General features: G+C 33.6%; 4 protein-coding genes across 4 annotated transcripts; 2 read left to right on the top strand and 2 right to left on the bottom strand.

Annotated features, from left to right (window-relative positions):
* Positions 1 to 220: 220 nt before the first annotated feature.
* Positions 221 to 541, bottom strand: LOC108221323 (putative lipid-transfer protein DIR1). Its single transcript, XM_017395209.1, has one exon. The coding sequence runs from the start codon at positions 539 to 541 to the stop codon at positions 221 to 223; it is 321 nt and encodes a 106-aa protein (XP_017250698.1).
* Positions 542 to 3,643: 3,102 nt separating this feature from the next.
* LOC108221324 (probable BOI-related E3 ubiquitin-protein ligase 3) lies at positions 3,644 to 4,468 on the top strand. Its single transcript, XM_017395210.2, has 2 exons — positions 3,644 to 3,898; positions 4,001 to 4,468. Exons 1-2 carry the CDS (start codon positions 3,644 to 3,646, stop codon positions 4,466 to 4,468), a joined length of 723 nt encoding a protein of 240 aa, XP_017250699.1.
* A 1,384-nt stretch (positions 4,469 to 5,852) lies between these two features.
* Positions 5,853 to 7,075, top strand: LOC108220314 (long-chain-alcohol O-fatty-acyltransferase). Its single transcript, XM_017394051.2, has one exon. The coding sequence runs from the start codon at positions 5,941 to 5,943 to the stop codon at positions 6,982 to 6,984; it is 1,044 nt and encodes a 347-aa protein (XP_017249540.1). The 5' UTR covers positions 5,853 to 5,940; the 3' UTR covers positions 6,985 to 7,075.
* Positions 7,076 to 7,250: 175 nt separating this feature from the next.
* Positions 7,251 to 10,784, bottom strand: LOC108220315 (syntaxin-51). Its single transcript, XM_017394052.2, has 6 exons — positions 10,578 to 10,784; positions 9,378 to 9,596; positions 8,472 to 8,677; positions 8,275 to 8,375; positions 8,114 to 8,158; positions 7,251 to 7,574 (listed from the first exon to the last, which is right to left on the bottom strand). The coding sequence occupies exons 2-6, from the start codon at positions 9,590 to 9,592 to the stop codon at positions 7,443 to 7,445; spliced, it is 699 nt and encodes a 232-aa protein (XP_017249541.1). The 5' UTR covers positions 9,593 to 9,596; positions 10,578 to 10,784; the 3' UTR covers positions 7,251 to 7,442.
* Between the last annotated feature and the right edge of the window lie 1,412 nt (positions 10,785 to 12,196).

Genomic DNA, 12,196 nt, shown 5'->3' on the forward strand with positions numbered 1-12,196 from the left:
AAATCATACAGAAGTAAAATATTACTCTTTTATTCATCAAAAACCATTTGAAATACAGTTAAACATAAGAGAGTTCGATTCTCACAGGGATCAGGGGGCATTTTAAGTTAAATACATGGAGACATATATCCAAGTCGGCAAAAGAGCAGGCAAAAGATGAGAAACTGGACAACCATAGTGTAATCTATCAGCCGGCAAAACAAGGGTAATTGCTTCTGCATTAATATTTGCCTCCACACTGCACTGGGAGTGTCAGACCACATTTGTTGGGCAGTGCCATGGCATTTTGTGGGCTGATTCCATATTGAAGAAACTTATCCTTGTAGTCACAGAGACATGGCAAGTTAACCTTGCGCATCACTTTGCAACATCTTTTTGTTGGCCAAGATGGTTTGTCACCAGTGATTGCTGGGAGACATTCTGCAAGCTCGGAAATCCCAACGTTGCAGATGGTTGGAGTTTTATCATCAGTAGCGACTACCAGAAGCACCATCATTGCCATCAAGCAAGCAACTAGAATGCTACTACTTGTGGAAGCCATTGTATTGTTTGCCTATCTTGTGGTTACTATTATGTATTCTCATGCTAATAATAGTGTTAATTTATACAAAACTTTGATTTGGAATCATTCAGCATGTGAACTCTGCTTGCTCTTAGTTTAATTCTCCAAGAATGTCATGCATGTGAGTCCAGTCTGGGGGTATTTGTCACATTCTTCACATTCTTGATTCCATCAACAAGGACTGAAATGAATGTTTGACCTTTAGGAGACTGAAGAATCAATCATACAAAAGTTTTATTTGAATACAAGGGAGGACATGTGAATAGTGTATCGATATTTGTCTTTTGCTGAAAGGGAGATGAGATCTGGTTTTCATTGTTCAGATTTGGCTTTAAGAATATCAGCATTGCTTTTTAGATCATTTCTTGTAGAAACTATAGATTAGAGTTAAAATTCTTGAATTATCAGCTGAAGAATGAAGTAACTTCGACGAGTAGCCAAGTTAACACTACATGCCTTAACCAAAAAGAAGAAGAGGGGAGTCTGCAGAAAAGAAACAAAAAATGTGCTAAATACTCCCAATGTCAAAACTTGGTTCATGCAAGTGTTTTCAGCTTCATGGACAAAGTAAATCACCTTATTCTACGTTTTGTTAAGATTCTTAAAACACAACAATGTTTCGAAAAGAGAATCAGACTAGTGGGGCAGTTGCGGCAAGTATTTACCTTTTGAATGCCTCAGTAGTCTAACAAACCCACTTATAAGCTAAAGCATATGTTGAAACTTAACCTCCCTCATATAATCTCCATAGTGTCAATAAGATCACTTAAAATACTGAACCGAGTTCATGGTGATTGCATGACTAAAGAAAACTTACCAAGCCTATACAAATGAGAGTTATAAGAAAAGAAAGGTAATTGTTAAGGCTTATTTTCGTCAACGATATACAACTACCAACTACTACAGAACATCTCCGGCAGAAGTCTCCAAACTTAACCTGGAATCCTTTGCCTGGTGACTGGTTTGTCGGTCCTCGCTACCAACAATCTCTTTCTTAACCGGAAAAGACATAAAATTCGCAGGAGTGAGCTAACTAGCTCAACAAGCAATATAAACAATAAGCTGAAGATAAACCGTTATCAATTGAAGTGAATCCGGATATCAAGTTTTTTTAAACAATTATTAGAATCGGACAATCAGATTTTATTTTAAAAATCAAGGTTAGGCCGCTGATCAGTGACGCACTAACCCCGAGCAAGGTCTACACCATTCTAACACTGGATCCAATGCACACACGGGCCTAATATAACCACGAATCAAGTCCACATTTAAAAAATAATCTAATTCTTTAACAATCCAATTTGATAAACAATCAAATTGAATGTAAATCACAAACATTACAAAGGTATATCAAAATTTTTGTATGTACGAGAAATGGTTTCATGTTTATAGAAGAATCAGATAAAGAAATGATAATGGTTTTTCCGGTGTATAGGTTTTAGTTCTTTAAGGTTATATGTATGGTAGGATGCGTGTATAATAATGTGGTTTGTCATCAAATATATCTATTAAACTGATCTAATATAAATTCTTAAATTCAATAGGGTATGCTGTAAAAGTATAAATTTATAAAAATTCACTTATGTAAATAAAATTTTAAAAAATAAATATATATTAGATTTTTATATTTATTTTCAGCCACCGATATAATGTAAATTTTGTCTTAAAATTGTTGCTATCGGAACTTTAGCCTCTTTGATATACTCTACCTTTTTAGTTGTTCTCTGTCTTGTACATAGACCATAGAACGGACTTCAAATATATTTAAAATTTTGGATAAGATTATACTTTTTTTATAATTTTGAATAAAATTATATTTGTTATAATTTTGGATGATTTATGATGTATGTTGGAATTATAAGGTTAAAATGATAAATAAATGTAAATTATAAAAATCATTTAAAATTCGGAGTATATTTGAAGTGTTTTGTATTTGGTATGTATGTATTTTGTTAAGTGATATAGTATTGTGTTTTATGACTCGAAAGCCAAGAGTACCCGTAATTCCTTGGGACATGGTTAGTATTATCCTTTTTTTAAACTTAACCATAGCCTAAGAGATATAATTGTCATTACATTTTTTTTAGATGTGTCAAAAAAATTCTATATAAAAATTTCTAATCAAAAAAAGTTTATTATTTATCCAAAACACATGGAAGATGTCTTTGAAATTTTGATGATAGAAATCATCAACATAATATCAAAATGATCAAAACATTTAAATAAGTTTTAACCCAACTAAATTTCATGAAAAAAAATTCTTCGATGACACATAATCAAATAAAGTCATTTAAAATGATACAAAAAATCATCTTAAATGATATTTGATTACAATCATGTAGGGACATATGATCAATAATGCGTTCAAGTATAGTCAAAACCTATCAAAAAATGGAATTCTAGTGTAGTAATGAGCACTCATCAAATACGGCACAAATTTCATTAAAATGAGGTATGGTATTATCTTATTTTTAAACATTCGACAACTTGAAAAATATAATCTGCAATATAATCAACAAATACAACGGTTCTACCGTACAACTAGTTAGCAAAACGATGACTATTTTTTATGATTATTAACATCGAAAGATCGAGAGATGCTAATGATTAATTGATAATGATGTGAAGATTATTTATAAATAATAATTTATATAAATTTTAGTAATTAAACATATTTTTATAATTAAACTATAATATTATATGAATGATACTAAAAACTTTAGCTTAAAAACTTAACTCGAAGTATTGATTTTTTTTATTATTTATTTTTTTGAAAATCTAAACGTAGATTATTAAAATTTAAACAAATATGAAAAACCACTGCTTGGATTATACTAATTTATCATTTGTGCCGAAAATTGAAACATGTGCAATAAAAGTTCCATGCCCAGATATTTACCAAATGACGCGTCCTATAAAATTCTCGTGTCTGAATAACTGCAGATAAACAGACACAAACCTTGATGAATCGTTTACACCCTTTCGTTTCTTACATAAACCTACGTGCCCATGAGGAATGTACATTATTTTTACTCTTTCACAACATTATTTCGTGTCCGATATTTTCTGGCAATCTAAGCCATGTTTCCCTCTGATCCAAGACATTACTCTCGGAAGAGAAAATTGTTTCAAGTAGGAAATACCAGTACAGATCCCTTCGGTCTGAATGCTAATGTTGATGCATTGAATAATTTGAAGTATTTGGACAGGCCTGTGAAGTCTTTCACTTCGTTATTATTAGACGGTGTCTATGACGACGACGAAGATGAAGATGAGTACAGTGAGGAGGACAAGAAAAAGGAATTGCGTAAAGGTCAAGTTATGCCTTTTGATCGTGTAAGTTTGCTTGTTTCGTTACTAAACGCTATTTTGCAGAGACTTTTGAATTTTGATGAATATAAGGAATAAAATTGTTTTAATTCGACATTTTACTTTCAGAAATTGAAAATGCATGCCATGAAAAATGATGAAGTGGACGCGCTGTGGAGCACTGCAATCATTAAAGCAGCAGAGGAGGCGGAAGAGAAAGAAGCACAAATTCAGAAATTGATGCGCGATCTTTATGAGAAGAGAAAGGAATTGGTTTCATGTCAGTTGGAAAACATCGTGTTGGAGAAGAAAACGAAGATGGCTGTAAAGAAAATAAAATCTCTTCGGAGAAACTTGAGAGAAGTGCTGTCAAGGCCTGGTGAAGGCCCTGAAGACGAGGGTGAATCGTCGTTTGTTGGCACACGAAGGAACGAAGCAGCATGGTTGTGTTGTAAAGTTTGTGACAGACAGACGGCTGACATGATCATTTGTCCCTGCAAGCATTTGAGTGTTTGCAGAAGATGTGATGATTCAATTACAAAGTGCCCTATTTGTAAGGCTGCAAAATTAAGCAGTGTGCAAGTCTGTCTTCCCTAGGGATGCAGAGTCTGCGCACATTTGCTGATTCGGTGTTGTGTTGTTCGTTTAGTTGTGGATGTAATATGTGACTGTCGCTTGTGGTGATCCTTGTTATTGTAAAGCATATGTACATGAAATAATATTTGCCTCCTCTTTTATCTCTGTTTTAAACAAGTCAAGCCTTTGAAAATAAAAATTATGGGATAGATTTGAATTTTTTTTTATTAAATTTGCTTTGAAAATGCAAATAGACACGTAAATAGGGACAAAATTTATTTTAAAAATGAACATGTAAAAGGGGACAGAGGGAGTAAGAGGTAACTATCGAGAGAGGCGCATGGGGTGTATTCAATTCAAGGTTTACCAGATTCGAATCAATGAATTTTAATAGATTGTAACTTGTAACTGAATTTGATTCAACGCTGAGTTAAGGTAAAATCTCTTATTAATCGATTTGGAGGAATAAAATTTATATACACCGATTGCAAAAAGTAACTATGAAAAAAGATTAAAAAAAAAACAGACAGAGCTCCCTGCAATTTATAATTCTAAATTCTGTGTTAATGGTGATGCGTCTTAATATATCAAGTCATTTCAGGTATCCGATACACTCACAGAAAGTGTAACTGTATGTTTTCGATGATGTAGAAGTTTAAGCTTACCTGCTTAACATACTCGCGCCAGAACAATGGCCCCCTACTGGTTATTCATCAACTGCCCCTTCCATTACACATTCTTCATCTCCTCATAGATAGCTGATAATAATCATAAGGAAATTGATTTATCTTTGTGGTCCTTGGAACAACAGCTGGTGGAAAGCCAGAAGATAAAAAGGGTACACAAGTTTCTAAAGAATGCACATCAAATGTCAAAAGTAAACAAATATTCCCTCCGTTTTTTAATATATGACGTTTGACTTTTAGGCACACACTTTTAAGTGTTTTGACCGGTTAGTTAAAAGTATTAGTATTTTTGAAATTTTCTTTTTTTGAATAAAAATATGTCATCAAAATTTTAATTCACAAAAAAAATTAATTAAAAATATTAAGTTTTACTATCCGATCAACCCACCTAAAAGTACGTGCCCAAGTCAAAAGTGACATATAAAAAAAAACAGAAGGAGTACCCTCCCCGTTTTTCGAAATTTCATATATATAATGTTTTGACTTGTGGTACACAATTTTAAATATTCTGAGTGTATTACATTAAAAATTACTATCAATTTTATTTAACCTTTTTCCGAAATAAATTTTAATTATGTATTTTTAATAATTATTATTTTAAGTACACGATCAAAATACTTATAGTCATGTGTCCAAAGTCAAATGCTTGATTGATCCTTTTCCTGAGAAAATACATAAATATTAATAAGATAGCATAATAATGTATATATTTATTCACTACTTGTAATATAATAAGCTGTCGCTTGAGATCTGATCTGGAAAACTGAAACATATGTGTTGATCTTGATCAAGAGAAGATCAAGACCAATGGATAGTGAGCTGAGCAACTTTGTGAAGATATGGATGACTGCCATTTTATGTATATGTTATTGTTACTACATTTCCGCAAGATTTCCCAAAGGGATCCTGAGATTACTCACCATCCTCCCCCTCATCTATCTCTTCAACATCCTCCCCTTCAGCCTCTCCTCCATGCATCTTGCTGGCCCTACTGTCTTCTACCTTGTCTGGCTCTCCAACTTCAAGCTCATCCTCTTCGCTTTCGACGATGGCCCTTTAGCCACCTCCCCACCTCTGTCACTCCTTCATTTCACTTGTCTTGCTCTTCTTCCCATCAAATCCTCAACAACTTCTTCTTCTACTTTCACTTCACAACTAAACAAGTCAACTCTTGTTGCTACAAAAGTGCTCCTCTTGGTTCTCATCATATATGCTTATGACCTGGATTTACATCCCTATGCGAGATTGTGTCTGTATTGTTGTCATGTGTATCTAGGGGTTGAGCTGGTTCTGGCCATGACTGGCTTTCCTGTGAGAGCCATCCTGGGACTTGAGATAGAGCCACAGTTTAATGAGCCTTATTTGGCTACTTCACTCCAAGATTTCTGGGGTCGCAGGTGGAACCTCATGGTCACCAGTATTCTGCGTCCTACGATCTACAACCCTGTCTTGGCTTTCTCGTCGAGATGCGGGTTGGGGCCGATGTGGGTTCGGGGACCCTCTACTTTCGCCACATTCTTGGTATCGGGATTGATGCATGAGTGGATATTTTATTATCTGACACGCGTCGCTCCCACGTGGGAGGTTACGTGGTTTTTCGTGATTCATGGGGTTTGTACTGCGGCAGAGGTGGTTGTTAAGAAGGCTGCCGGTGACAGATACAGACTGCCTAGGCCGGTTTCTACAGTAATGACAGTCGGGTTCGTGGCGGTCACGGGAGTGTGGTGGTTTTTCCCGCAGATACTAAGAAATGGAGTTGAGCAGAAAGCTATAGGTGAATATGCAATATTGGCCAAGTTTGTGAGAGATAAGTTCATGTTCTTCATTTGCATGTGTGGACTCGGATGCTGAAATTTATCAAGTAGAAACCACCTAGAATGTATGCTATTCTTTGATTATTTCATACAGGGAATTAGTAAACAACGGAATATCATATTCTTCATCTGATTCTACTTTGTTCATCACCAAGTCAAAACTAACTAAATTCTATGCGCAAAAAGATCAAAGTTCTACTTCTGTAGTCGTCACTGTCAGTTACAAGTACTGCAGATTTCCTAGAAAGTGGAGATGATATCGGAGTACAGTAATCACTGGTCTATGTAAAATGCTCAATGCAGTTTAAACAAGAAAATGAAATCATGATATTGAAGATACTTGTCCCAACAAAATTGGGTTATGTGTGTAATCAGTTAGTAATTTACAACAGCAGGCTATGCTCAGCAACTCAGGACATAATTAACAAGACAAAACACCAACTGCACACAATCGCACACAGACAATTTGGTTAGCTGGCTCTGCTAACTCACCACTCACAAGTATTTCACAAGCAACCATATAACCACCACCAGACCGACGATTCCGAGCACTGCTAACAATAGGCACATGAAGGTACAACCACCCTTGGTGCGCTTGTTCAGTATAGCCAAAGTCCTTTGCACTCGCTGTTATCATAAAAGGTAATAACAGAATATGCAAATCTTGAGTTTTTACAAGAGTCAAGGGGAAATACTAATCACTTTTCAAAGCGAACAAAATACGGGTAAATAACATTTTGGAAGAATTTCCTTTTCCAGATAAAAGGATAACTAAAAGAGATATGAAAGTTTAGAAGAAACTTATGCCTATTTAATATAGTGAAAAAAATGGATAAATGACCTTTTTGCTTGGGTGATTTCTACGCACCAACAGTTTAATCAGCCAACCCCATCCCTCTCCCCCCCCCCCCCCCCCCCCCCCGGAAAATAATAATAATGATAATAAAGAATGTCTCACATGACCCGCTTATTAAAGCAAAAAAGGACAGATTTTGTACTTCAATTTCTTACGCTTTAAATTCTTTCAGGGGTATGTTACATAATTTTCAATGCCTTAATTTTCCAAGTATACATGAAGGGGGAGTAATTAGCAGTATTCAAACATGAACAAGTATATTGCCAAAAGAAATAGGGGCTTCAAAATCTTATCAGTTAACGATAGTGACCTGCAAGCGGGAGTTTGTAACATCAACATGATCGTCCAAGTTATCCTGTAAAGCAATATAGCAAAAACCCCATAAGCTTCAAAATTGTTACATCAAGTGATAATTTAAAGGGAAAACCTTAGCTGAAAGTAGAGAATTATATCCAACAAACAAACACATACGATCAATCTTGTGTGTAAATCGAGTTCTTCATTTACTGCCAGTGCAATATGTTTGGTACTTAATACAGTCTCTTCCAATTTCTCTAGCCCCTCATCTTGTTCTGTTTCAACAGCATGCAAAATCAATCCATGATCGCAAAGTATCATTTCAGTAATACCAGAAATACATTCATTCTAAATAAATAATATGTACTTGCCTTTCATAATTTGGCGTTGGAGACTAACGACGCCATGGTTATCTAAACCGGATGCTCTACTCATAGCATCAACTGGCTTACTTTCTGGCCCAAGCAAGCTGTCCCTATTGGCAAAGTTAGACATATTCAAAGTCGAAGCCATCTGGTTTACTTTTGATCTCAAATTTGCAAGCATTTCCTTCCGCCGATTCATCTCTTTGCCTGAACTGTGCACAGAAATTATAAAATTAACACCCATATACAATTTTGGGGTCGACAATTACAAAAGATAAATCGGTAGTCATGCCCTAAGATAATTTGAAGATTTATATATTCACTGACAAATATAGATATACAAAGACAAACACACATACATGTGTGTGTGTGTGTGTGTAAAATATATAAAGCTATAATATATGCTGAAAAGGGGAACAAAAGTGTAACGAGTAATGATATTCAAAAATATTATGGTTTTGGCTCCTATTTATGCTACAATGAACATTAGACAATGGTAAAACCTAAAGGATGATGACCAGTTGGGTTATAGCCTAGCTGTTACCCCTTTCCTCTTGGTCATATTACATCCAGATTCAAACCTCTTGTCAGAGGCATACTTAGTAAGTATCTCTAAATCTTGTAACAAAGAATACAGCATGGTAAGTAAGCATGGACACAATCAAATTGTTGAAAGATCTCTTAAATAAAGACAGGGGCACTCTGTATCCAGGCTTAAATTCTTCTTACATGTTCTTTTGAAATCATATTTCATTTCCTCTATTTCACTAGAATCAATAATTAAATAAACTAGAAAAAAGACTTTCGCAAAGTCACAACTCCTCCAACAATTGACTCTTCAATTAGAAATAATAGAAAGATAGCACGTTCTCCTCAAAGTACAAGAGTGAATATTTGATTGATTATACTTACAGTGATTTTTCTGGAAGCTTCGACAGAAGAGACTGCAAGCTATCTAGTCTAGTCCCTAATATGGTAATTTTTCTTCTAATTGAAGAAAAATGACGTTGTGCTTCTGGCCCAGATGTCGGTGCCGAACTCTTTTCAGAAATCATGCCAGTTATATCATCAGCAAGTTTTACTGCTTCATTATATTCCCGTGGCCATGAATCCATAGATGAAGCCATTATTCTGAAAAAGAGTTGGAACATATTGGTGGATGAGTGGAATCTAAATCGAAGCCGAATGCAACATGCTCTTTTTAACAAATCCACATAGTAAACAGTTTATAAATGGCAACCGCAAACACAGATCAAGATGGCTAAAAGCAAATACTGTAAACCTTAAATTGATACAGCTTTCATATTATGTTGTTAAGTCTATGTAAAACAGAACCCTTCACTCACGCAACTTTCTTTACCACCATAATTGTCGACATGGTGAATATCTTCATTCGGGTCATCCACGTGCACTTGTAAAAACTCAAGCTAACGAACAATCTAAAGCAAACTCATCATGTCTTCACTAGTTGAACCTATTATATTAATATCTGTAAAATATAATTAAATAAAATACAATATATTCATTCTATATTCCTAAATATTATCATCAATATTTATAATGCCTAGGGTGGACGTACTAGACATGAAACAGTATACGAAATTTTCAATTGGGATTAATTTTTAAAATTCCAATCCAACTAACTTAAACTCCTCCAGTATAGAAGTGTTTTAAGGTACACAAAATTTAATTAAAGCGGGGTATGAAACGCATATACATTTAAAAATGATATAAAACTGCGGTTCATCTGTATCACAATAGTAATATAACCCGCCTGCCTGCAACTCAAAGGCATTACTCACAATTCGATTAGAAAAGCCAAAAGCCTCGGCTTTATTGGGCAGTACAGGCACATACAAAACTTATCAGAAATACCCAGCAGTCAAGTGAGATCAGATTAACAAAAATTCTACTGTCCCCCCAAATCGAATACTTCCATCGCAACCTAAAGTGGTCTATATAAACAATTCTCTCTACCCAATTTTAAACACAAAATTATGCTAAGAGCTAGAGAGCAGCTTAAGAAATCATGATTCTTGAAATATGCAATCATCAGGTACAATATAAATATGTGTTTGCAGAATTAAAAGACATAATTAGGAAGATAATTACCAGCTGCGCGAGATGTTTTCCTGAATTGTATTGTGTGTGTATTCGGTGTTGATATGTATGTATTCTTCTTCTTCCGCCCGGAAGGAACGTTAGTTTTGACTCCAAACGTAATTATGATGATGATATCATCATATACGCTTGTGTTAATCCGCCACCATGATTATGAAATCATCCTCACCCAAATTAATTATTAATTATTCATTGTAACATCTGATTATAAAAATATTGGGGCGGTCTTGACAAAAATTATTAAATTTAGGGGCTTGCAAATTCTTGACGTTACGGTGTGTCCGCTATTATTTTATCAAAAACATCTACTTCTACTTATTCTAAAACATGTTATTCATAAGACGACTCGAACTCATGACCTCTCTGATAGAAATACATCACTCATACCACTTGAACTACACAAACAATTAGTTTGTTATTCAAAAGTATTAACCACATACTTTAAAACTTTTGTATTTATATTCGTTTCAATATCTTATTTATTTGAGATAAGTTATTATTTCAGTTAAGTATCATATATTGTTTACATGATAGATTAATATCTATAAATTAATTATTTACGTAAATAAATTTAAAATTGAAAAAGAATGTGAATAATCGGGTTCGAGTCATGATTCAGATTTCTAAAAATAGATTTAATTCATATTTGAATAAAAATGAACGAATTCAAATCTAACTTAATAGTTAAACGAGCACTGATACAATATTATAGAAATTTTAAGTCATGAATGTGAGAAATAAGTACAAAAACTGATATTTAAGCGAGCATCTTTGAAAGGAAAAATTGATGGGCTTTCAACATGGACTATGTCATATTATTTTCTTTTATTATAAAAGGCGATTTATAAAGAGATTATAATATTTTAGAGAACACGAAATAAGGTGACTGAAAGAATATTTCTATTTAGAATATTTTTTATTTTAAACTTATAAATTCATAATTTGATGTGTAACTAATCTTTTTTTTTTTTTAAATTATAGATATAAGAATAGTGATAATACATCAAATTTGGTGTCAGAAAATATATCTAAATGATGTAATTTTGATGATATATGTATTTGAAATACTATAACTTGTGATATGAAGGTGAATTTAAGGAAATTCTATATTGTTAATCAACAGTCAACCATATGATAATAAAATGCGTTTACGAGAACTACTAAAAAGATTTAAGTTATGAATTTTACTTGGTTAAATAAAATAACACAGAACAATAAGTTATATATATTAAAGTCTTAAAACTATAATTTTTAATATGCCATCATTCAATATATAATATACCAGTTAAATAAAATGATTCAAACTAAATTAAATTAATCATTTACAAATTAAACTAATAAAGTATAATCAATTCTGAACCGGATAATCTCACGCAATACGGTGAAAACTAATATCTGATTAAACGGGACTAAAACTAAGAATAGTTTTTTCATTTCTAATTATACAAAATGTGTGCAACATATGCTAAAAAGAATGTGTTGATGATCTTGCATCACTTTAACAATTATGCAAACGTACGCTCAAAAAAGAAGAAATAAATGTAAGGCAACGCAGACCACACATCTTCATTTAATCATGATTTAGGATATCGAAATTCACATATCAAGAA

The sequence above is a fragment of the Daucus carota genome, chromosome 5 (genome assembly GCF_001625215.2).
Source record: "Daucus carota subsp. sativus chromosome 5, DH1 v3.0, whole genome shotgun sequence".
Taxonomy (NCBI): Eukaryota; Viridiplantae; Streptophyta; class Magnoliopsida; order Apiales; family Apiaceae; genus Daucus; species Daucus carota.

Excerpts from the sequence above, each read along its gene's own strand:
- LOC108221323 (XM_017395209.1), bottom strand. The coding sequence starts at position 541 with ATGGCTTCCACAAGTAGTAGCATTCTAGTTGCTTGCTTGATGGCAATG.
- LOC108221324 (XM_017395210.2), top strand. The coding sequence starts at position 3,644 with ATGTTTCCCTCTGATCCAAGACATTACTCTCGGAAGAGAAAATTGTTT. Across the intron at positions 3,899-4,000 it reads AAGTTATGCCTTTTGATCGT|AAATTGAAAATGCATGCCAT; the intron begins GTAAGTTTGCTT and ends TTTTACTTTCAG.
- LOC108220314 (XM_017394051.2), top strand. The coding sequence starts at position 5,941 with ATGGATAGTGAGCTGAGCAACTTTGTGAAGATATGGATGACTGCCATT.
- LOC108220315 (XM_017394052.2), bottom strand. The coding sequence starts at position 9,592 with ATGGCTTCATCTATGGATTCATGGCCACGGGAATATAATGAAGCAGTA. Across the intron at positions 8,678-9,377 it reads AAGCTTCCAGAAAAATCACT|TTCAGGCAAAGAGATGAATC; the intron begins GTAAGTATAATC and ends TTCTGTGCACAG. Across the intron at positions 8,159-8,274 it reads ATTTACACACAAGATTGATC|GATAACTTGGACGATCATGT; the intron begins GTATGTGTTTGT and ends ATTGCTTTACAG.